General features: G+C 40.4%; 2 protein-coding genes across 2 annotated transcripts in view; one reads left to right on the plus strand and one right to left on the minus strand.

Annotated features, from left to right (window-relative positions):
* The window catches only part of znf638 (zinc finger protein 638), a 72,312-nt gene extending 70,867 nt beyond the window's left edge, over positions 1–1,445 (minus strand). The window contains exon 1 of the mRNA XM_034913434.2: positions 292–1,445. Coding sequence (XP_034769325.2) covers positions 292–404 — 113 coding nt within the window. The 5' untranslated portion in view covers positions 405–1,445. The remainder of the gene's footprint in view (positions 1–291) is intronic.
* Positions 1,446–10,637: 9,192 nt separating this feature from the next.
* LOC117421435 (T-complex protein 1 subunit eta-like) lies at positions 10,638–24,781 on the plus strand. The gene is made up of 12 exons (XM_034035868.2): positions 10,638–10,778; positions 16,533–16,686; positions 16,771–16,877; positions 18,108–18,233; positions 18,666–18,718; positions 19,350–19,521; positions 19,958–20,122; positions 20,992–21,180; positions 21,605–21,702; positions 21,941–22,073; positions 23,210–23,416; positions 23,763–24,781. Exons 1-12 carry the CDS (start codon positions 10,773–10,775, stop codon positions 23,991–23,993), a joined length of 1,641 nt encoding a protein of 546 aa, XP_033891759.1. The 5' UTR covers positions 10,638–10,772; the 3' UTR covers positions 23,994–24,781.

Raw genomic sequence — 24,781 nt, forward strand, 5'->3', positions numbered from 1 at the left:
CCCCCACACCCCCACACCCCCATCCCGTCCCATCCCGTCCCCATCACCAGTCGCTTCTACACGACTCGTCACCCTGTCCACACACACACACACACACAGCACTGACTCACCGCTTGACTGGGCCAGGCACGGCTGAGCTCAGGGGTCTGACTCCTATGAAGATATGCTACACCCACCTGTCCCAGGACTATCACCAGTCGCTTCTACATGACTCGTCACCCTGTCCTGGTCGATTAGTGTCCACACACACGCACACGCACACACACACACACACACACAGCACTGACTCACCGCTTGACTGGGTCAGGCACGACTGAGCTCAGGCTGTTCGAGGTGTTCACCGGCTCTCCTATGATTCTGCTCTTGCCAGGAGTCTGCATCCTCTTCCCAGGCAGGGAAGCCATGGGAAAGCTCGGCAGCAGACTCTCAGTAGGGTCTCCCTTCAGAGACAGAGCAGCTCCCACAGGGGCAGCAGTCTTGTGGCTCTGATGCAGGAATGAATCTTGCTGATTGCGAGTATCCACTTCCAAGGGTTCGTCAAGGTTCAGAATATCAGGGGAAGAGTCATCACAGCGTGTTCATTAACTATCCCAGCTTCTTTGGTTTGGGGCTTGGATAATGTTCTTTAGATGCCTATCCAAAATATCATGCACGCTGTATATTTGTTTGTTAAATGCTATGCTAATCTATAAAAGTGGTATTATACACTACAGTACATTACAAGTAATACCAGGTTTGAGTCACAAACCTAGCAGCAATCAAGTAAATTCAACAACGTGTAGTTAATATTACATTACTTTTTGTATATATGCTAGTGCAAAGTGCAACTTTCAATTAACCATTCAGAAGTACTGGTATATCTACATATATATATGTAAACAGTTATATTAATAAATAATGAATTTGAAAGATAAGAACATATACTATATATATATAAACTGAATCTGTAGTATGTATTCCTGTGTATATATTTCTATGTATACTGTAAATTAAAAAGCAGATATAGAGCAAAACATCCTTTAGAACCACTCCAAAAAGCTACAGATTTTCAGCCAAAGTAAAGACACGCCACAATAAAGCTAAACAAAACATTCAAAATGACTGATGTCCTTGGAATCAGTTCGAATCCAGTCTCAAACTCACAGGCTGAGTCCAAAGAAGTCACTGGAAGTCAAGAAGGAAATTCAAACCAAGATTTGAAAAGAAATGCTTCCAGCTAATGCAGCAGTTGTTACTAGAAGCTCATTTTTAAACTCTGCGCAGCAAAATAAAGGGCTTAACAGAGTCTTTGGAAAATGAAAAATGAAAACTGCATTCCTGCGGTTTGAAATTCCATGAATATTTCCAGAGTTAGTATGCAGAAATCACTTTCCAGTGAATAACAGAATCTACAGAAGCCATTGTTGGAACAAACACAACCTCTGTCTCTCTCTCTCTCTCTCTCTCTCTCTCTCTCTCTCTCTCTCTCTCTCTCTCTCTCTCTCTCTCTCTCTCTCTCTCTCTCTCTCTTTTTTCTCTGTCTCTCTCTCTCTGTGTCTTTCTCCCTCTTTTGTTCTCTAAACAGAAAGCTCCTCTTTCCTACATGATCAATCTGAAGGGACAGGCTTGCTCAGCAGACTCGTTCTCCCTCCGGGCTGTAACTACAATCATTTAACAGCTCCTCACAACCGTCTCCACGAATCCCTTAAGAGCACATCTCTGGGAATGTCAGGGTTCAGTGAGCCTCTCTCGGCTGGTCTCCGTACTGTACCACTGCACCTCTTCCCCCTGCCACTGACTTCCAGTAACTCCTCCAGCACCAGCCTTCCACACATGTCATTAATCAGCTTGGGAATGCGCTCCCATCCAGACGGGTAAAGCAGCTGTCACTCGGAGCTCAGCGTCTCCTCATTCTCCTAATCAAATGTTCCTCTTGAGTTATTGGAAGGGCTGTTGGTTAATGAGGCACTTGTGACTAGAGAGATATGTTTGCTCTCTCTCTCTCTCTCTCTTTCTCTCTCTCTCTCTCTCTCTCTCTCTCTCTCTCTCTCTCTCTCTCTCTCTATATATATATATATATATATATATATTTTCAAATTCAAAAAATTCTTTATTGGCATGACAATATGGAATTGAGTTTTGCAAAAGAAATTCAACAATGAACATTATTACAAAACAATCCAGACAATACAATACAACAACAACCCTCCCATTTCCCTCCCTCCCTCCTTCCCTGTCTGTATTTACAGTGGACATGGGTGCGCATGAGTGCCTGGTCCCCGTGCTCCAGGGTGTCTACACCAGGGTCTGTCTCGCTGTCTCTCTGTCTCTCTGTCTCTCTGTCTCTCTGGCTGTGGCAGGCAGCTACATGCTGGGCAGCTAGCTCTGCTGTCTGCTGCTCCTCTCCTAACAGAACTGGCAGTTTTTCTAAGTCAGAGAGCAGCTGGAATGTTGTGGCCTGATTGGCCAGTTTGGGGAAGTACGTGTCCCTGATTTGCTTATACTGGGGAAAGTGTAACAGGAAGTGCATTATATATATATACATATGTTTATTTATCTCTCTCTCGCTCTCGCTATTTCTTTAATTCTCTCTCTTTATATTTCTTTCAGTCTCTCTCTCTCTCTGTATTTCTTTCAGTCTCTATCTTTTTGTGCCACGTTTCTTTCCTTGCTCCTGATGACAGACAGTGTTGTAGTGTGATAAGCCAGGACTCAGGGGAGTCTTTGATGGTGTGGAGCTATTGCAGCTGGACCCAAGGCCTCAAGTCCTCTCTGTGAAACTGCTAGACTTACAATACCTGCAATCTGGACAGAAGACCAATAAGGTGAAACTTTTTGACGAACTAACAGCTACTGTGTGAATCTGCGGGACTGATTTACAGATAAATATTCTCTCTTATCTGCATCTCTGTCGTTCCCCTGTCCTCTTCCCTGCTTTTCATCATTATTAAACGATGGAGGATGACCTCATTATATCCCATATGAAAAGAGGATTGTCACTCACGTGGAAATTGAACAAAAGTGCAAGTTTGTGATTTCTAAAAATGGGGATGTCTGTGAAAAGGTCAGGAAGTTAGAGATCTGCAAGCAGAAACAAATGATGCAATGATCCACCTCACTTCCTCAAAATCCGTCTTGTGTATCCATTTCAAAATTGTTAGTAAGCATGGAAAATAACGGCTTGTTCCATGAGCAGGGATCGAGCGCCAGTCCGAGCTGATCCAGGTTCTCTCGATTCCTCCTGAACCTGCACTGACAGTCTACCCAAGATCAGTGAAAACACTGTTTCCATGCAACGGTTTTCGATTGTTGGCAGTTCTTTCCCAACAGGCCTTGTGGCTAATGTTACATTCATTTTTTACAAAACCGAAAGGATGGACACTAATGCTTTGCTTCCGATGATCGTAATAATTTGTGGAGCTTTTTGTTACCAGAAAAACAACGATATGAGAATATTAAATCTCGGGTGTGGATTAAATGTTTACGCCCGCTCGTCACGTGATTGGTCAGTGTTGTGACGTGCTTCGAATTGGCAGCCAATGCGGGTCGGCTGAATGAACATGGAAACGCAGCAACAGCGGCCGCAGGGGTTTCAACCCGGGTGGTGCATGGAAACAAGGTATACGAGAAGAAACACTGACAGAGATCAGAGCAGAAAAAGCAAATCATACAGAACACACATGATAGGATATCAAACTGCAAAAATACAACATGAGGAAGATTAGGAACCTATAAAGTATCCCTTTAATTAGATGTTAAATTATATAAAAATACATAAATCATACATAAAGTATTTAATTAAAAATAAATAAATAAATAAATAAATAAATAAATAAATAAATACATAAAACTGGGAAGGAACTAGAAACAACCAAACGAGCAAGATGGGCTGAATGGCCTCCTCTTGTCTGTAAACTTTCTTATGTTCTTATGTTCATAAGAAGGAAGCTAAACCAATTTGCCAATGTTTGGCCTGCCGTCAGTGCCCTTGACCTGTCGTCCTGGCACCCCAGTGCATGCTGGGTATCCCTGTGAACCCCTGCACGGCCCACTTGCTCTGGGATGGGGTTTCAGTGCTTGACAGGTGCCTCACTCCCGCTTTGGAAAATGTTTAGTCAAGATGCCTGACGGAGATTTACGGCTTGGTCGAGTTTATTACTTTTCTCTTTTAGTCTTAGAACAGCTGTTTATTAACAACTTCAAACAGGGGGCGAGAACCTCGAGGTGACATCAACCCCGCAGCCCCTCCCTCAACCAGGCACGGTGTGTCAGAGTAATGTCTATTTAGAGCAGTACATTTGAAGAACAAGAAGCCCCCTGTGCCCCCAGTCACAATATGACTACAGGTGTACTTGAGTTATTCAGGAAAGCTCAGTAACCCTTTCAGCATGCAGGGTGTATTCACACCCATGTTTGGGGGGGGGGGGGGGGGGGGGGGTTGTTCTTTCACATTTTGGCACCTCTCTGGAGAACGGCTGATTTAATTGTCAAGAAACTTGGTCCACATTATTTAGCTTATGTTATTGAGAGTATCAGATCCTGGAGGTTTATGGAGGTGTCTATCTGTCCGTACATCCATACATCAATCCATCTGTATGGCACTGTTTTAAATTGGCAACATATCTGAAAAAGCGCTTATCAACTTGTGATGAAACATTTCATTGCATCTCTATTCCTTTCTATTTCCATCACTGCCCATATACAGCTAATACAGAAGGGGGCGGGGAGTACATGATTTGTTTTGGCATGAGGTCAGATAATAGTTTATTCTGTACAGCTTTTACAGAACCTCCTGACTGAAAGTCAAGGGTATGACACTTCAGGGTTTAGTGCACCAAGTTCAGAACCCGAATAAGTGATTGCACTCCACTCTGGAATGTGGTTCACAGGCTGGGGTTCACAAACCCAACTGTAAGCCACATGGCCCCACCTGCTGGGCGCCTGAGGAATTACACCAATATCCATTCTTACTGGCAGGCATCTGTGCTGATCCCAGGGGTATTCTGTCAATGGGAAATGAACCACAAGGGCAGCAATGACACACTTTGTTGTACTGTCTGTGTATTTATAAATCCATTTGTTTATTGAGTTTCAGGGACACTAGCCAGGATATTCATGCCCCATGGAGAAGACTGATTCTTTGACCTATATTAATACAGCACTATTAAAGTGGAGCACTGCACTTCAAAATTGCTTTCCACAATCCTGAAACAATCCACTTAGAAACATTGACACTGACATTTTCAAATGCACGATGGACATGTAATAGAAAGAATACTGATTTATAAAAGAAAAATAAATTGCTTACGATTGTAAGTCGCCCTGGATAAGGGCGTCTGCTAAGAAATAAATAATAATAATAATAATAATAATAATAAATAACACCGTGTAACAATTATTTTTTTTTTTTTTTTTGGTTCCTGGGTAGTAAGTGTTATTTCCTAATTGCTTATGCCTCAAAAGTATAGAAAATGGCTATTATTCCGCACAAACTTTGCTTTTGTGACCAGGACAGTGATATTTTGAAATTTACCTATTTTCCAGAACATTCCAGATAGATTCAGTGCTGAGTAAACTTGGAGTAACTTCTAGAACTTTCTAGAACTTTCCAGTAATATAAATAGTAGTATAAATACAGGGGCCTTAAGCCCACCAGTTCAGTTTAGTTCCAGCTGCCTAAGTGGATACATATCTGCATTTTTCTGAGATGGCATCAAGAGGCTGCAAGCATCCGGCAGACGCATTTTGCTATGTCTGCGGCCAATTTATCAAGACAAGAGCGAAAAAGTACTCAGTGGAAGCATCTGCTAAGATGTGTGAGGCCTACAAGGCATATTTCGGCATGCCTGTCGGGGATCAAGACAAACCCTGGGCACCTCATTTCACCTGCAAGCACTGCAAAAAAACTCTGGAAGGTAAGATGGACAATTGTTGCTCGGAATTTTATGTTATAAAATTTGTTAAAATTTTTAAAATTGTAAAAGTTTTTAATTTTAAAATGTTTTACAATTTTCAATGTTATTGAAAAAATATATCATATATGAAAAATGTTGCGAGAATCTCTTACACATTAGTCATGGGTGAAATAAATGTATTTTTGTAGGATGGTACAGAGGGGAAAAGAGAGCCATGAAGTTCGCTATCCCAAGAATTTGGCGGGAACCCACTGAACCCACTCAAGCAACTGGTACTTCTGCATGGTGGACCCTTCCAAACGTCGGACTGGCAAGAATGCACCTGCTATCACGTATCCAATCGCCCCGGTGCCACACTGCCATGAGCTCCCCGTACCCACTCCTCCGGAGAGAGAGCAGCCGTCTTTAGAAGAGAGCAGCAAGTCAGAGAGCGAGGAAGACGTTGTAGATCCAGATGATAATTTCAGAGGTGGAGCTGAGGAGAGAAACCCATACTACCCCAACCAAAAAGACCTCAATGACTTGATTAGAGATCTTGGTCTCACCAAGTCCAATGCCGAGCTTTTGACGTCTAGGCTCAAGCAATGGAACTTGTTGGATGAAAGTGTGCAAGTCGCAGATCAGAGGAAGCGTCACCAACCGTTTTCCAGCTTCTTCACCAGTCAAGATGGGCTCTGCTTCTGCCACAATGTGACCAGTCTGTTCCAGGCAATCGGAATCGCCTGTAACCAGAATGAGTGGCGCCTCTTCATTGACAGCTCATCCAGGAGCCTCAAAGCCGTGCTGCTCCATAATGGTAACAAGTACCCGTCTCTTCCCCTGGCTCACTCGGTGCACCTCAAAGAGGATTGCAACAGCATCAATACCTTGCTGGACGCCTTGAAGTATGATGAGTACGGCTGGGAGGTCATAGGAGACTTCAAAATGGTAGCATTCCTGATGGGTCTCCAAGGCAGTTTTACCAAGTTTCCCTGCTATCTTTGCCTTTGGGACAGCAGGGACACCAAGGCGCACTACCACAGGCGGGACTGGCCACAGCGGACCGAGTTCTCTGTGGGGAGGAACAACGTCAAGTGGGAGCCACTGGTGGACCCCCGGAAGGTGCTGATGCCACCACTGCACATCAAATTGGGCCTTATGAAACAATTTGTCAGAGCTCTAGATAAGGAGTCGGCAGCCCTCAAGTACCTTCAAGACTTCTTCCCTAAGCTGTCTGAGGCAAAAGTCAAAGCCGGTGTCTTCGTCGGACCACAGATAAAGAGGATTCTGGAGTGCAATGAATTCCCCAAGAAGCTCACTAGTAAGGAGAAAGCGGCTTGGAACAGCTTTGTCGCAGTGGTTCGGGGCTTCCTGGGCAATCACAAGGCTGAAAACTATGTGGAGCTGGTTGAGACTCTGGTGAAGAACTACGGCACAATGGGCTGTAGGATGTCCCTCAAAGTCCATATCCTTGATGCTCATCTTGATAAATTCAAGGAGAACATGGGAGCGTACTCGGAGGAGCAAGGCGAGTGCTTCCACCAGGATATACTGGACTTTGAATGCCGCTACCAAGGACAGTATAACGAGAACATGATGGGAGACTAAGTTTGGGGGCTGATTCGTGAAAGTGATTTACAGTATAATCGTAAATCTCGAAAAACTACTCACTTCTAAATCTTTTGTAGTCATTTTTGTATTACTTTAGTATAAATACATGTTAATTTGGATTCATATGTTGTTTTTTTCTGACTTTATGTGAACGAAAAGACACAAATTCGGCCATTTTCTCATTGGAAATAGGTACATTTCAAAATATCACTGTCCTGGTCACAAAAGCAAAGTTTGTGGGGAATAATAGCCATTTTCTATACTTTTGAGGCATAAGCAATTAGGAAATAACACTTACTACCCAGGAACAAAAATTGTGTTACATAGTGTAATCAGTGACACACAGCAAACAATGACACCTAGTGGTTAAATGATGTATCTGTGGAATAGACATAATACATATGCAGTATTACCTCTTGCGTTCAATTTCTAACATCCTTTTAGATCGTCTAGTTTGCTTTGAATTGGGTGAAGTCCATTTACCCCTCTAGAGATTCACTCCCTGTGCAGCAGGTATTAGGATCCCACCTGATAGATAGAGAGACAGACAGACAGAGAGACAGATAGACGGCAGACAGACAGAAGTAGCCATGGTCAGAAAGTTAAACAAAATTTTTGGATAATAAACCAGGGTTGCCAGATTGGCTTTTTTTAAGCCAAATTTTACAATGTTGGCTTTTTTTTAAAATTGGTTGTTTGGCTTTGAAAATAACAGTTGGCATTCTGGAATATTTTTGTCTTTTTTTATCTATGACAAATTATTTATTTATTTTGTATAAATTTGAGATTTCTTCTCAAATGTAATCAAAACAGTATATCTGTTACGATACTCATACACAACGCTAGATGGCGCAATAAACCCGATACACATCAAAACAATATAGTCAAAGAAACATACTCGTGTTTGTTTTTTTGTTGTTGTTAACCAGTGTCCTTTAAGTTTTACTGCCCGCCCTGATCCACTTCCGTTTTCTTGGGTCACGTGTTTGCTCACGAAAACCACATGACACATGATACCAATTTCAAAATGACTTCCAAATGGAAAGGCAATTACGACAGATGAAGGAGATATAATAAGAGTTGGGAAGCAAAATATGTTTTGTTTCAAAAGCATCAGATGACACAGAAAACGCATTTTGTAAGCTGTGTAGTACCCATCCAGCAAAGAGCTTATGAGTCAACAGATGTGTTCACTGACAAGCGATTCTGATAGTTTCTGCTTTTGGCGATCTGCTTCCTGTTGTACAGACAACAGGGGAAGATTTATTCAAAGCTGTGAAAGCATGCATTGAGAGTATTGGCCTCAAGTTGTCAGACTGTATCGGTTTTGGAAATGGTGGCGCATCAGTCATGGTCGAGAATTGCTGCTGAAGCCCCGAATTGTATCCAGGTCAAATAGATCTGCCATTCGCTAACTCTCTGCATTCAACATGCATTGAACAATCTCCCTGCAAATCTGGGCTTGCTGCTGGCTGAAATTCCTAAATGGTTCTCAAAGAGCTCAGTGCGATGAAAGTCATTCAAATCACTTTTCGACATCATGAATCCTGATGATGAGCGTTAAGGAACAGCCCTTCCTTTTGAAAAGCTCTAGTCTACAACACAGTGGCTGGTCAGGGGGAAAGTTATATTTAACATCCTCATGAACTGGAAGGAGCTAAAGGCCTACTTCATGTCAGCTGAGCCAGCTAGTAGCCAGGATGCTCAGTACAAGGCACATATAATCTTGGAGATGCTTTCTGATCCAGTCAGTTTCCTCTGTTTCCATTTTGTGTCTGCACTCACAACGGAGTTTGAAAGAGTCAGTGCATTTTTTCAAGCTAGCAACGCTGACCCTGAGGAAATGTATAAGGAGCTCTCCACACACAGTAAGAGCCGAAGCCAAGAAGTATGTAGCAGCTCATCAGAATTCAGCTCTTCATCAAGAAAAAGTTGAAGAAATCAAATTGCGTTGCACGTATTTTCTTACGGAAGCTATACAGCTATACAGTCTCTTCAAGGGACTTTAGTGGCTTACACCCCAGCAAGCTCTTGAGCAAAACAGCAAGAATTCCATTAGCTCAACTTCCCTTTGCTCATCTTAGGAAACCGCACTCTGAGGTAATAGAAGAGCAATATAGGAAGATTTTGCACACAAACTGGTCTGAAGAATCAGTTTCTGATGGAGCTGTACCAGATGATACAGCTACCTTTTGGCCTGGGATTCTAAAGCATAAAAATATGCTTGGACAAAATCCATTCACAGAGTTGGCACACTATGTACTGGCTTGTTGGGCAACTCCTGTGAGCAATGCAGCTTTTCCCAAGTCACCTCAGTTAAAACCAAGCTTCGTAATCGCATGGGATTGCTGTTGATGAATTTGCTCGTGCGCATACGCACAACGTTGCACTTCCAAGGTAAATGTTGCTGAAACTTTGTGGTCACCAAATGAATGCTGGAGCTTTTCAACACAGATCAATTGTATGGAAAGGAGGAGCCAGAAAAGAACATTAGCTGTCTGAGGGGGAGGATGGTAGGGGGATAAAGGAGAAGTTGGGCATTAATATGCTCTGTATGTTTAACATGTACTTGCTATCTGAAAAAAATGTTTATATGTGTGTGTGTGTGTGTGTTCATGTTGCTCAAAAGGTTCATTCGTATTAGATTACCACGACATAATTAAAAAACATCATTAGCATTATTCTTTTTAGACAAAAGCATCTGTGTGTTGTTACAAAACAAAAACAAATGGAATGTAAAAGAAAATAATGGAAACAGTGTACAGTGTTGAAAATGGCCTTTTTTGAGGGAATTATCTGTCTTTGAACTTGCCTAGGCACCTGGCTTCCCTGAACACATATGACTGTGCTGTCAACTTGCTGAGCACACTGCTACACTTCTGTGCTTACAAAAAATGTGAATACAAAATAGCAAAACCAGGACGATTGAACAATGTACTGTTTCTGACTGGGACAAAAAATTAAGGCTGAAAACTATGACAATCACAGTTTTCCTTGACGTCTGGTAACAATAACATGGCTTCCATGTTACGCTTAAATGAAAAATAAAAAATGATTGGCCGGGTGTTGCAATTTTGCCTTATACCAGACTTCAAGAAGCGAACTGAATAAGCTCCTTTTACAGGCATGTGCTCTCACCCAACCGTCCAACGTGGCTTTCAAAACCCCGCCCGAATCACAATTAACCCCGCCCACACACCGCGAAACCACGCCCTTTGCCAGAAGCTTCTCAGGCGCGGTGCAGTGTGGGATTTCCTGACCGGCTTCTTCTGCGATAGACGTGCAAGGATGATGGTGAGTGACGGTTTGATTGTGAATGTCCTTTTCTTCGTAAACCCGTCGCCATCTGCCCTCAAATGTCGACGGGCTACACCAGAGACACATGAAATATTAAAAACAGAGTCTTGTTTTGTGAAAGATGTGTATATTTGGCTGGGAAGGGGTGAGCTGTGTGAAGACAATGGCCTCTTTCCCCCATGTCTCCTGTCTTGGTTGAATGGAGAGGCGCTGTCATGACACAGCAACGGGCTTACAGTTACCGGCGTTAAATTCGTTTACCGGCGACTCATAACAAATACAAGAATTTGCCGTGTTCGTGTGTCGTTGTGTGTGTGTGTGAGCCTTGCTTTCTTGTGAGTCTGTTTTTCCAAGGTTTGTGCGTTAGGTATTGTTAATGCAGAAATAGCAGGCCTCAGTCGTGATGCGCAGTTTTGAAACAGATGTGCGTGTGTGTGTATATATATTATATTATATTATATTATATTATATATGAAATCGCCGTCCCTCAGCACTGCAGCAGACTGCCGTGTTTTATAAAGCGGTATATTTTATTTGAACGACAGCGTTTAGTTTTAAAACACACAGAGTCCCGTTAAAACGACCCTGCCCCTCATAGGACGGTAGATGCGGGACTGCCATTCAGCTGCCACTTTCTTATGCAGTCTTAATCTTAGCATCTTCTTTGTCGGGCCGTTTACAGACGGTGATGCATTCAGTCATTTAAATTGGTTTGATTTCATTTTAGCGGTGCCATTTCTTTTGTATTCCTGGTAGCATGTCACATCGCCCACATCTCTTCCTAATCCTTTCCAGGGCTCCTGATTTTCCATTCTGGGAATGGCAAATTCCGTTTTCCAAAATGACCAGTTCCAATTTTTACCAATTTATTAAGAAATAACAACGTAATTTTAACATAAATAACATTTTTACATTAAAAATATATTTAATTCATTTTTTAAGTCCCTGAGATGCTGTAGTTTTCAGGAAAAAAAATTCTTAAAGCAGTCCACTAGTAACAATGTACTGTTGGTCAGTCAGCAAATAAACAGCTTATTGCTAGCGTTACAATATAGTCGAAAATGAGTGGCATTATTACAAAAATATACACTTTTGATAAAATTACAAATTAAATACAATGTTCAGGACACTTCTCTCTCCCATCTGCGCCAACAGCGCAGACTGGATTATGCTGTACTTGCTGTAAAGCTGCTTGCATGTGTATCTCGTATACCCTGGACAGATAGAGTTGCCTAGGCCCTTAGTTAGAGCAGGGCTCTTCAACTAGTTTTTTTTAATTTAAGGGGCCACATTGGGAGGGAAACAGTTAAGAGTAGGCTGGTCACAGTATTTTACTCTGCACATTTTTAAGCAATAATAAATATTATATAACTTAATGTTAGTATATTGAACAAGACTTACACGTTTTACCACACGAATAGTACTTTAATAGTAGAACAGTGTGAGAATTTAACAGAGTTTCATTACAAACATTTTAAAATGTATGTGACATGTTAATAGAGTAACTGTTAAGAAGAGATCAGCGCTTCCACTTTAGAGCTTCCAACTACTGTGCCCTCTGGATACGTATTTCCAAAAGCTCTGTGTTTGGTTTCAAAATGCCTTTTCATATTGTATTCCTTAACTACTGACACACATTCATTGCACAGTAAACTCCTTGGCTTTGCGTTTGGTACAGTTGGTAAAATAAATAAGTATTTATTGGACCACTCATTGTTCAATCTACAATTTTCACCATTTTCTGTTTTTACTAGCTAGAGTAGAGAGAGCCATGTTATAGCAACACGAGTTTAAAAAAAAAAAAATCCTAAAAATCACTTGTGAGTACGTAGTATTATTAAGGAGTTAATGATAAATTCGAAATAATACGTTTTAAACCTCAACCACCGTGTCGTTTCCTTGTGTTGAGCAGGTGAACCTAATAAAATAAAATAAAACCGTTGTAAAAACAACCGCAAGGATTAATAACGTTATTTAAAATGCAGCTTTTTACACACAAAACAGGTAAAACAACAAGACCATTTTTAATTTCTACAGACGGCACAAGACAGGTACCGTATTTCGGTTTGAAAATCGAAGCCTCTCATTGGCTGAACAGGTTAACAGGTAACAAGGAGGAACACCGATCTCCCGGATGTGGAAGGGATTGATTGACAGTTTGAAAGTGCATGCATCGAATGGATAAAAAGCACATCGAATGACAAAGTGCACACCGAATGGATAAAAGACACATTGAATGGATAAAGCTCATATTTAATTTTTGATGCTAGTTTAGCATTCGACTGTAGTATTTAACATCAATACTTGCATTAAATATTCAAAGTTGAATTTATTATTTGATGTTAAACTTTAACATTTGATACATGAATTTGATATTTAATGCTGGTATTATCTGATGCTAAAATTCAATATTTGATACTTGCTTAAATTTAACATTTAGTGAATTGTCATTCATTATTTAATTTGTGTTACTTTCACCTCCCATAACGGAGTAACGGATTTGCGACAACGAAATAAATGAATACATAAATTCAATTAAGTTTTTTTTAATCGGGGAGGGGGGGTTGATGGTTTTTTTTCAGGTACTTTTCACGTTTCTGTGTATACAACTCCAAAATTGTTCCACAGAATAGGAGCGGTGCCACCCAAGGACATTACCACAAAATCAGTTTAAACAAACAAAATATATACAGACAAAACTGTATTGAGACCACTCAAGGGACAGTCTAATAGTGGCCTCTTAACACAGGTGGTCTCTTAAGAGGGCCCATAACTTATGCATTTTCTATTTGTCTCTGACATGCTTTCCTGTAATTATGTATGTCTTGCATACACTGTAAAAGCCAGCAGATGTAATATGAACAAAAGGAAGTATGTAATTCAATAACATTCATTTAGAAAATGCATTTACAAAACAAATTATTTTGTGAAAGTAATGAATGCCTGTCTGTCTCAGGTCACACAAAATATTTTAAATCCTTTGCAAATTTTAATGCCTGTGTCTGCCTTTCAGGTACGTGTTGATTCATTGCATCCTGAAACCGACGCCAGCATAAGATTTTTTTCGATTACTGTGCACATTGTTTTCATACTCTAATAAGTATGGCTTGCATGTTTCAGTGTTTATTTTCCTTTTAACGGTTTGCCTTTAAGTCTTAAGACGCCACATCCTAATTATGAGAACATTCTGTTAAGTTAGCGGGAAAGAACAACACAGCATGAAACACATTGGAAGCTACCTAGTTTCCAGGCAAGTGCGAGAACGAAATGCAAGTTAAAGTAGCATCTGGGGGCAGTGATTTAATGTCATTGCTTGCTCTTGTGTTCGAATAATGAAGGTGGTGAAACAAAATTAGCAAGTCAGTCAGGACATCAAGGTAAAAAGAAGCGACTAGTTCTTTCCGTTTCAAAATGCTGTATCCGAGTCTTTCTAGTGCTGAATTTTGCAGCAGTTTTTCTGGCACTTGCTGTCGTTACAAGTTTAATAACTTTAATTCTGTCATCTAGGGAGGACTTTTTGATTCTCCATGTTTTTCCTCTTCTTTAAGGGAGCGCTGTTGTTTTATTGACTACGGATGAAAGGCCGCTAAAGTGGTTACCGTATTCCTTTGAATTTAGGAGGTACCATTTAAAACCATTTCTTACAGCAATAGCCTTGTGTAAGGGTGCTTAATACAGGTTTGAGTCCGTTGCTGGGTAAGAGAATTGTGGTCGCTGGTCGTGTTAGACAGGTGGTCGCTTTAATATAGTTAAATAAAAGCACAGATATCATTGGGAGGAATTTAAAGTGGTCACTAAATAAAGGTGGTCGCATGAGCAGGTTTGAGTGTCTATCCTAAAAATTACAATGAAATAGCACAGTGTTAGTATGACAAAAGGCTTCAAGAAACACATGGCATGGGAACGCTGAAAAAACTGTTTTTCAGGGGGAACGACTACTAGTTATTCTGAGCAGATAGTACTCCAGGAGATATTACTAAGTGCCTTTTTATTAAATTAGAATAAATCACAATATTTAGGCTTTTATCATATTTTGGCTTTTTGTCATTAATTATTAATTAAAACATTAAATCTATTTTGAAATGTTACAGTTCCGCTTGTGTTAAAGAAACTACTAAAGCCTACATTTTGATTATTATTTTATTTATTTTTTTTAATTTACAATGTTCCTAGTTTTGTTTCTATTACACATTGTGCCATTTTGTACCCATTTTTTCTAAAAGCACTTTAAAACCGTTTGGAAAGGTTTTTTGGTCATATTTTTTCATGCATTTCTAGCTTCATCATTGCTGTCAATGTATCAAACACTTGTGGTTATAAAAAACAAACTAACAAATTACAGATTTTTAAAAACGAAAAATCAAAAATCAGAGAAAAAATAAATCTGAAAATTCAAAATAATAAAACTGTTTTCATAGGGCCCTACCCGCCCCTGTGAGTGTTTACTGATGGGATTGCATCTGTGCAGGAGTCTTCAAAGTAACAGAGCAAGTTATGAGCGTTGTGCTAGAATTACAAATACCGTGTTGAGCGAGCTACAAATACAATGCCTTCTGATGTTTGGCAATTATTTTCTAAAGTAAGACAGCGAGAAAGTAAAGAAAGTAATGTTTGGGATACTCCAGTAACACAACTAATTAGCATGACCATTTAATGAGATGGCACCCTACAAAACTTCAAACAAAATCTGAATTTTCAGCTGAACTGCCCCGGAGTAGAAATGAAGAAAAACAACCAAGATCGTTCCTAACGTTGTATCAGAAGTGTGAAGCATCCTGGCAACGTCAGTCCCTAGTGAGCAGGTATTCAGTAATGCTGGGCAGATTGTAAGCAAGTGCCAGTCATTGCTTAAATTAAAACATGTGGACACTGTCATGTCCTTAACACAATTAAAATATAAGCCATGGACAACACTCTTGTTACTAAACTGCTGTGGACAGTGATAACTTTAAAAATCCCCCCCCCCCCCCCCCCTCGATTGATTGTGACTTGTTATGAATTTTAAACTTTTTTTTATTTTTTTTGCTTTGACCCCCAACTGGTACAAACGGGGGGGGGGGGGGGGATTTGAATATATTTTGTAATTACTATGTGCATGAACAGATGTAATCAATTTTAATATGCATAATAGTTTTTAAAGCGTTACTGGCAATGTTGCACAGTAATTCACAACTCCACGTGTATTACTGCAGTTATTTTATTTATTTCTATACCCTTTCATAACGTCGATAAATAGATGCATCTGTTTTTTTGGATAAGGATATATCGATCGTGAAAAATTAGGCTTCGCCCCAGCCTTAAGCCCTTTTTAAAACATCTAGCACCAAAGCACAAACTTCTGCAATTCAGTTTTCAGAAATTTGCATGGCTCTGTACAAATATACCCAGAGTGTCTTTCTAGCAACAGAATGAACATAGGACAAATACATAAATAAAAAACTACTTGTCTGACGAACAAAGTATAACTGCAAAACCTGTTGTCCGTCACACAAATCTTATTGTCCCAGGCGTCAGGCGATACGAATTGCACACCCCCAAATTCCCTTTTCACTTTAAAGTAATATCACTGGAAATAATTGATATGCAAAAGTAGTATTCAAACTCCTACATTTTGTCATACTTGGGGAATATGGCACATTTTAGGATTTACACATTTAATTTTGGTCACCGTGGTGTCCTAGCAACCCCACACAAGTCTGATAGTGTGGGTTGCCTGTGTTGACATGTAGTGTTTGTGCATTTCTGTTACAGCCCACACAGATTATCCTGTTGAAGGAGGGGACTGACTCCTCCCAAGGTGTCCCCCAGCTTGTCAGCAACATCAATGCCTGTCAGGTGATCGCTGAGGCCGTCCGCACCACCCTGGGCCCGCGAGGCATGGACAAGCTCATGGTCGACAGCAGAGGTGAGCGGCGACTCCTGCGCTCTTAAAATCTGATTGTTCCCATCTCCAGTCCTCCAATAAACTCCCTTCTTTACTTGCTCTTAGGTAAAGCTACAATCTCGAATGATGGTGCCACCATCCTGAAGCTTCTAGATGTTGTGCACCCAGCTGCTAAAACTCTAGTGGACATTGCCAAGTCCCAGGATGCAGAGGTGAGTGCCAGCTACAATAGCACAGCTTCTGTTCCTCCCAGGGACCCCCGCCCTACCCGTTACAGGTGTGACGGTGCTCTTAATGTAATCTCGACCATGGTAATTGTGTGCTACAGCCACTTGAAGTTTGTTTGTATCAGAGGGCATGTATCGGATAGTTTACATCGAATGGAACCATGTCGCATTAAAATTAGCCATACTGTTTAAATGTTCTTTAACTTCATAGAACATTTAGTATAAGGTGCTGTGTATGGTCCTGATGAGCTACATTGTACGAGTAATACTGTAAAATGATCATTAGTGATGACTAAGACAAAAATGAAGTATGATGGAGACAGTATGTAATCTTACCGACTACAGTTTGGTGCACTACAAGTATATGCATGTGTTTGTAGGGCTGTCACATGATGTTGATCAATTAATTTATGGGCATTAGTTGATTAATCTGTGCACATTTTAATAAAGGTAACGATTGTATAGTGACTACCCTGCATAGTAATACTTGAATCAATAGAAAACAAAAAAAAACAAAAAATGCCTAATGGGAATTTGGTCTTTAAAACCATTTTTATTTTAATTTTAGTAAATGTAACATTTTCTGTCCTATTACCCTAATAAAACTTATTCAGAGACCAGATAACTCAGTCACACAAGCCCCAAGGGCCAGAGCAGCACAGTTATACATGTACTGTTTAACCACTCGGGGGTAACTCCTAAACAGCAAAATTATTAGCAATGCACAAACACGGAAACACAAAACACTCTGAGGTTTATAACTAAATCAACAGTTTATTGTGTTATTCTGGATAAATGCCCACGCTGGATTTTACCACAGCTGGTTACAATGCACACAAATAACTTTGGCAATCATTTAAATCAACGTAGATAAACATTCCAGTTCCAAATACATACATCCGTAGCACACTATCGGCAGTCCTTGCACAAAACAAGACAACAATTATGATTTTTACACAACGAGATTAAAACCACAGTGCCCTACCACTTCCGGGGATACAGAGCGCACGCTTCAAATCAGCAATTCAGCACTTCCTAAATAGCAAATTGTAAAACGTATTAATCTAAGTCTTTAGTTGATTAATCGGTTAAATTATTCTGTTAATCGGAACAGCCCTAGTTTTTATGTGTTTCCTAAGTTGTTTGTTTTTATTATTTATTTTTTTTGTCAATATTTAGAGCGTCTGCTTGATATTCCATTGCTTTCCTCCTCAGGTCGGTGATGGTACCACATCTGTGACCCTGTTGGCTGCCGAGTTCCTGAAACAGCTGAAGCCATATGTGGAGGAGGGGCTTCACCCCCAGACCATCATCCGTGCTTTCCGTACAGCCACACAGCTGGTGAGCCGTTTACAGTGTTTGTTTATTTCTCTAGTTCCAGACAAAGTAGAAAACGGAGTGGGTAGCTAGCTGCTAAGTAAAGTTCTGACAGCAATAACTAGTGATCTAAGTAAATACTGCTGTACATGCGTCTGTGTGTGTGTAATTTTTTTTTTATATATATATATATATATATATATATATATATATATATATAATATATAAAATATATATATATATATAAAATAATGTGTGTGTGTGTATATATATATATATATATATATATATAAAATAATGTGTGTGTGTATATATATATATATATATATATATATATATATATATATATATATATATATATATATATATATATATGCAGTAGATTTTGTTCAGTAGTAAACTGAGTGGTCTTGTAAGTTTGTGTCTATGAGATTGACACTTTGTTTCTTTCCACAGGCTGTGAAAAAGATCAATGAAATTGCTGTTGCTGTGAAAAAGGGTGATAAGGAGTAAGTACTTGTGGTGTTAACCCTTTCAACTCATGATGTAAAAATGAATGTGCATACTGGGCACCAGATTTTTTTAAATCGCTATTTTACCTCTGAAATTGCTATAAAATACTGTTCGATAAAACATAAATTAATTGTTAGGGATGGGTCAGTGTAGTCGAATACACGATTTTACAAAAATAAAAAAAAACTATTCGAATAGCATATTACATATTGAAGTACACGAAAAAATACTTATGTGGTAGCTACTAGTAGAAGCAGAAGCTTTTTTTGTATGTGTGTTTATATATATATATAGATATATAAAATGCTGATGCTTGACAAGTGTTAAGTCAGCGTTAAACAGACTTTGTTTTGCCTGACTTGGCTACATCCAATGTTCATATTCTATACCTGGAGTTTGAAGTGCATGTTCATGTGAATGATTTGCATATTAAACGTAAGGACCCTAATTAATCATGCAATGACTGTATCAGCAAAATTCTACAGTAAGCATTCAGTTTGAAATTGTTGCCTATTGTTTTGCCTTATTTTCAGCTAATGTTAAGAGATCCATGCTTGAGTTCCTCTGTAATGTTAACAGATCCCCTGCTTACCACAAGTCTTATTTCCATCCCTGGTGTGTCCTCAGGGAGCAGAAGAGCCTGCTGGTGAAGTGTGCTTCCACAGCCCTTAACTCCAAGCTGATTGCTGTGCAGAAGGAGTTCTTCTCCATGATGGTGGTGGATGCAGTGATGATGCTAGATGATCTGTTGCCTCTTAAAATGATTGGCATGAAGAAAGTCCAGGGAGGCGCCCTTGAGGTGAATTTAAGCCGGGGTTGGGAGATTTAACAAACCATACCATAGGTTTTCAGACTGGAAGTGCCTTGCGGTGATTTACAATGTTATGGATTTGTTTTTCATTTTTTTGCTGTTTGAAAATTGTATTTTGAAGTTCAGAAATGTATATCGAATGTACAGGGTGATTAGAAAGTGCGTTTACCACATCAACACACCGTGCATAACATTGCTATAGCACCTGGTGTATGTGCCACAAATCAACCGAATGCCTCGTCTGTGCAGTGACTAACACTGATGAAGCTTAGCGGTGGTCAAATGGAAGGGTAGAAAAACTAGCCTTAGGTAAAGGGAGGGGGGTCCAACACAAACTTTGAATGCTGTAGAAACCCTGATTTCTCTGACGTGCGCTCCAAGTGTCCCGGAGTGTTTGTTTGATTCTTGTCTGTTGTGTAACCAGGACTCCCAGCTGGTGGCAGGCGTTGCCTTCAAGAAGACCTTCTCCTACGCTGGGTTTGAGATGCAGCCGAAGAAGTACGAGAACCCAAAGATCGCCCTCCTGAATGTGGAGCTTGAGCTTAAGGCTGAGAAGGAGAACGCTGAAGTGAGGGTGAAGTCTGTAGAGGTGAGTGACAATTGGCGTTAGACAAGGAGATAGATATATAAAAAATACACACAGACACACTGGAACTTCGTTTATCCGGGTTGGGGGGGGGACAGGGGACACAGGTCCACGGATGTGTGAAATCCACAGATAAATGAGGTGTCATTGCATGTGACTAGAATGCATGAATAAAATACAGAAACTAGCAATTTAAACCAAATTACTGGAGATGTATGAAATATATTTGACAGAAGAATGTTTTTAAATTAGTTTACTTTTGACAATAATCTTTTCAAAATGTGATGCACCTCCAACCCTGTCTAGCTTTTTCTGTTGCCAAAAAAATAAATAAGAAAAACAAAAAAAATACTACAAAGCTACAAGATCATAAGATTTTGACAGGAATAAGCTATTCGGCCCATCAGAGCTCACAATTTTCCTGTAAAACAAGTCGTGTGGCTTGCAGCTAGAAATATCTCAAGGTATTATCGCCAATTTATTCCACGCATTCATATTAAATAATGGTAGCTGTGTTGCTAGTTTTCTGGGATTTCAAACAAAAAATACAATAATGTTAATTTTAACTTTTTTTAAAACTAAATAAACAAGCCTGCTGTGTAATTTAAACGTTTTTTGCATTTCAACACATTTTTTTCGTAACAGCTTTTTTAAACAATTCACTGATGCAAGTCATTCTTTCGGACTTTGACAAAGTCCATCATAGTCTTTTGTTTCAGTGAGGAACAAAAGACTATGAGGGGCACTCCCTGGGTCCCCAAGGGACACAATGAGGAACACTGGTTTAGACCTAGTGTTATCTGCAACCCTTATTCAATGCACAGTAAGAATCTGTAACAGAGTACCATCATCTCTGTTTGTACCTACGTTAGGATTACCAAGCCATTGTGGATGCAGAGTGGAATATCCTCTATGACAAGCTGGAGAAGATCTACAAATCGGGAGCCAAAGTTGTGCTGTCCAAGCTTCCTATTGGAGATGTGGCCACCCAGTTCTTTGCTGACAGGGACCTGTTCTGTGCTGGCAGAGTCCAGGAGGAGGACCTCAAGAGGACCATGATGGTATGTAATGTTTATCACCCTACTAGGAATCCATGGCTTTCAGCCGATGCCTCTCCCAAGAACTACTAAATTAAAAATGTCCACGTTTTAAATGTTTATGAATGCTGCATGGATGGAAATGGCTCTTATTGCATAGAAGTTTCAGGTGTTATTAGGCGCTTGATTAGCCACAGTGTATATGTAACAACCTCAGGTGTGTCTTTTTCAATTCTTGGTAAAACCAGGAATGGATCATACTGCTATGCAATGGGAGTATTATTCCTGTCCCTGTTCTGTACTTGGTGCTGTGGTTTTTGAAAGTCCACTGTGTGTGTTATTGCTAAGACCAAACCATACTGTTTGTGATTACCCACAGTCCTCTGTATTAAAACCTGTAAGAACTGGTTTATTTCTGAGCTGTGACTGGTTCTCTTCTGTGTTTCAGGCTTGTGGTGGTTCCATCCAGACCAGTGTGGGGTCTCTCACAGATGACGTGCTGGGACAGTGCGCTCTCTTTGAGGAGGTCCAGGTTGGAGGGGAAAGGTGTTTTCATCTTTTACTGTTGCATTGATTATGTAATGCATATTGTATTTTCTTCTGGGTTTTCTGTAGCTTGTTTAGTTCGCCAGGCTTTATTTTCACTTTGAGGGAGAAGCCTTTATATCATGCCATGACTCCTGTTTTATTTGAGAGAACTTTGGAAGCTTCTATGGAACGTGATCTGTGTAATGAGATCTGTAAGAAATGAATGGTGTCAGTCTGGTGTTTTTTTCCCCTGCAGGTATAACTTTTTCAAAGGCTGCCCTAAGGCCAAGACATGCACCATTATCCTGAGAGGAGGGGCTGAGCAGTTCATGGAGGAGACGGAGCGGTCGCTGCACGATGCCATCATGATCGTCAGGAGAGCCATCAAGGTCAGCACTGCTGGGTGGGGGAGCGGGGAACCTCCAACAGGGTTTTCAAAATGAGATGGAGACCGGCACGATCCACTTACTTACTAAATATTAACCTCCTTCAACTCCAGGTGCAAAAATGAATGTGCACTCCAGATACCAGAATTTGAAATTATTATAATTGGTATTGCTACCCCTGAAATTGGTATAAAATATTTGGAAAAAAGTCAGTACATTTATACCATTTTTATTAACCCTTTAGGCTCTTGTGAACTAGATAGTCTTGTGAACTTGATATTTTACATTTTTATATATATATATATATATATATATATATATATATATATATATATATATATATATATATAATATATATATATATATACACACACATATAAATACAAATTTATTAGTACTGGGACAAATATCCAAAATAGTCTAACGAATATTCATATTCGCTAGAAATGACAAATACCTTGTACTTAATTACTGCCTCACCAGATGTTGAGTGACATTTAACAAAAATGTCAGACTTTACACGCAGGCCACTACTAGCCTAGCACATCCTTAAACCATGTAAAAATACGCCAGAATGCACTGTTTGAATCCCTTTATTTCAAAATGTTCACACATTCTCCCTTCTCATCACTATGCGCCTCTGACATGGGTGCCCCCTACTACCTTGTAAGTGCCATTATACTTTTAAAATTAATAGAAAACCCTGCTTCAATGTTGGGGGTGCAGAAACAGATTCATTCAGGTCAAGCTCTTCACAGGTGAGGGTCTTTGATGTAGATTGGGCTAATTTACCAGAAGTGAAGAAACAGCTGCTTGGATTTGTGTTACTGTTTCTTTTTATTTTTTACCTGTTAGATTCTACTTGGGCAATTGATTTAGTGTTTAAACAGTTAAAGGTTTTCCCCAAGTGTAAAGCATATAGAATTCTTCCTAAACATTTAAGCATGTTCAACATAGGTCAGCTGTAGGGCTTATGCAGTAGGATATGCGTCTTATCCATATTTACAGAAGTGTTGAACACATGCAGTGTGTCATAAAGCAGTAGCTCTCTAATGGAGGGCTTCTACATGATGGTTAATCTGAAAGTTTAGGAAATTAAAGGGATTCCAGCATCCCTGATAGAAAGTGTCTGCTTCCAGAATGATTCTGTTGTGGCGGGAGGTGGTGCCATTGAGATGGAGCTGTCCAAGTACCTGCGGGACTATTCCAGGACCATCCCAGGCAAGCAGCAGCTGCTGATCGGTGCCTACGCCAAAGCACTGGAGATCATCCCCCGCCAGCTCTGTGACAACGCTGGCTTCGACGCCACCAACATCCTCAACAAGCTCCGGGCCAAGCACGCCCAGGTAGGCTCTCGGACTGGGAGTGGTGGAGCCTGGCAACTTTCTCCATTGTTTAATTACTAACCCTCCATAACGGTGCAAATCGCATGCAGTACAGTAGCCATCTCCTTGTCCATTTCTATTTATTTCAATCTGTGTTTTGTTATGATTTAATGACAGAAGTAATGGGTAAAACAAGTTATCTTCGATGACTGGCTGGGGAGAAGTTGGCATGTGTGCTTCAGTTATGTCCGACCTGAAGTATGATCAAACTTAATACACAAGAAGTCTAGGTGTGCAGGTTTTTGATCAGTAAGTGGTAAAGTCACAGTGGTAACACTATTCATGATTTCCTCCCCCCCCTCCACAGGGCGGTATGTGGTATGGTGTGGATGTGAACAACGAAGACATTGCTGACAACTACAAAGCCTGTGTCTGGGAGCCATCCATCGTCCGAATCAACGCTCTCACTGCAGCCTCGGAGGCTGCCTGCCTCATCCTGTCTGTCGATGAAACCATCAAGAACCCGCGCTCCACTATGGACGGGCCCCCTGGAGGGCAAGGCAGGGGCAGAGGCCGCGGCAGGCCGCACGCCCACTAGAGAGTGCCGGTTGGCTGTTTCAGACAGTCACAGGACGAGCTCGTAGAGTAGTTCTTGGGCCAGTCTGGAAGGCGTGTTGCCCCCTCCCCCCCTCACTTCCAATACGATTTGGCACGGTTTAGATGCATTGATGACATGCAAGCCTTAAAATAAATTTATCTTTGATTATTTTGGTTTCTGTGTTTGAATATTAGCACAAGTTAAAAGCTTTAATGTAGGGTTAAAATACGAAAATGTTAACTAAAATAAACACTTTTCTGTCACGATGCCATGTTAATTGCCCTATTGACCAAAGCAAGTTATTGTGGAACAGTCTCTTTTTTTAAATTACAGGGTTAGCTGGCTCACATTGCACCTTTTCTATAGCAGTTTTTGTTTGCTATAGTTGTATCATTCTGGGACAGTGTTCTTCAGGTGGATGTGGAGGTTTTCCTGTTCTAGCATATTCCATCTTGGCAGCTTTAGATTCAAGTAGGAGAGCAGAAACTGCTCTATTGTGGTACTGCCGTGGTGTCTGTATCTGCTCATCGACTGGCTGAATTGCAGATTGATGAATTAGGTACCCAGTCTTGGATAAAAGTCTTGCCTTGCTGTCTTTTTACAAGTCTAATCGGATTGCCAATCTAACAAACCAACCAACATAAGCACTCTTGCAGTTTGGGGGGAGGGTGTATTTCTGTGGATGTTCTGCTGGTCACTTGGGTGTTTTGCTGTAAGCCACTTCTGTTTTTGTAACTATTTATTTTTTGTTTTGCAAAAATGACAAGTAAACCCCAATTGGCAAAATA

Source organism: Acipenser ruthenus, chromosome 1, assembly GCF_902713425.1.
Source record: "Acipenser ruthenus chromosome 1, fAciRut3.2 maternal haplotype, whole genome shotgun sequence".
Lineage (NCBI taxonomy): Eukaryota > Metazoa > Chordata > Actinopteri > Acipenseriformes > Acipenseridae > Acipenser > Acipenser ruthenus.

Excerpts from the sequence above, each read along its gene's own strand:
- LOC117421435 (XM_034035868.2), top strand. Across the intron at positions 19,522-19,957 it reads TCCAGGGAGGCGCCCTTGAG|GACTCCCAGCTGGTGGCAGG; the intron begins GTGAATTTAAGC and ends TTGTGTAACCAG. Across the intron at positions 22,074-23,209 it reads TCGTCAGGAGAGCCATCAAG|AATGATTCTGTTGTGGCGGG; the intron begins GTCAGCACTGCT and ends GTCTGCTTCCAG.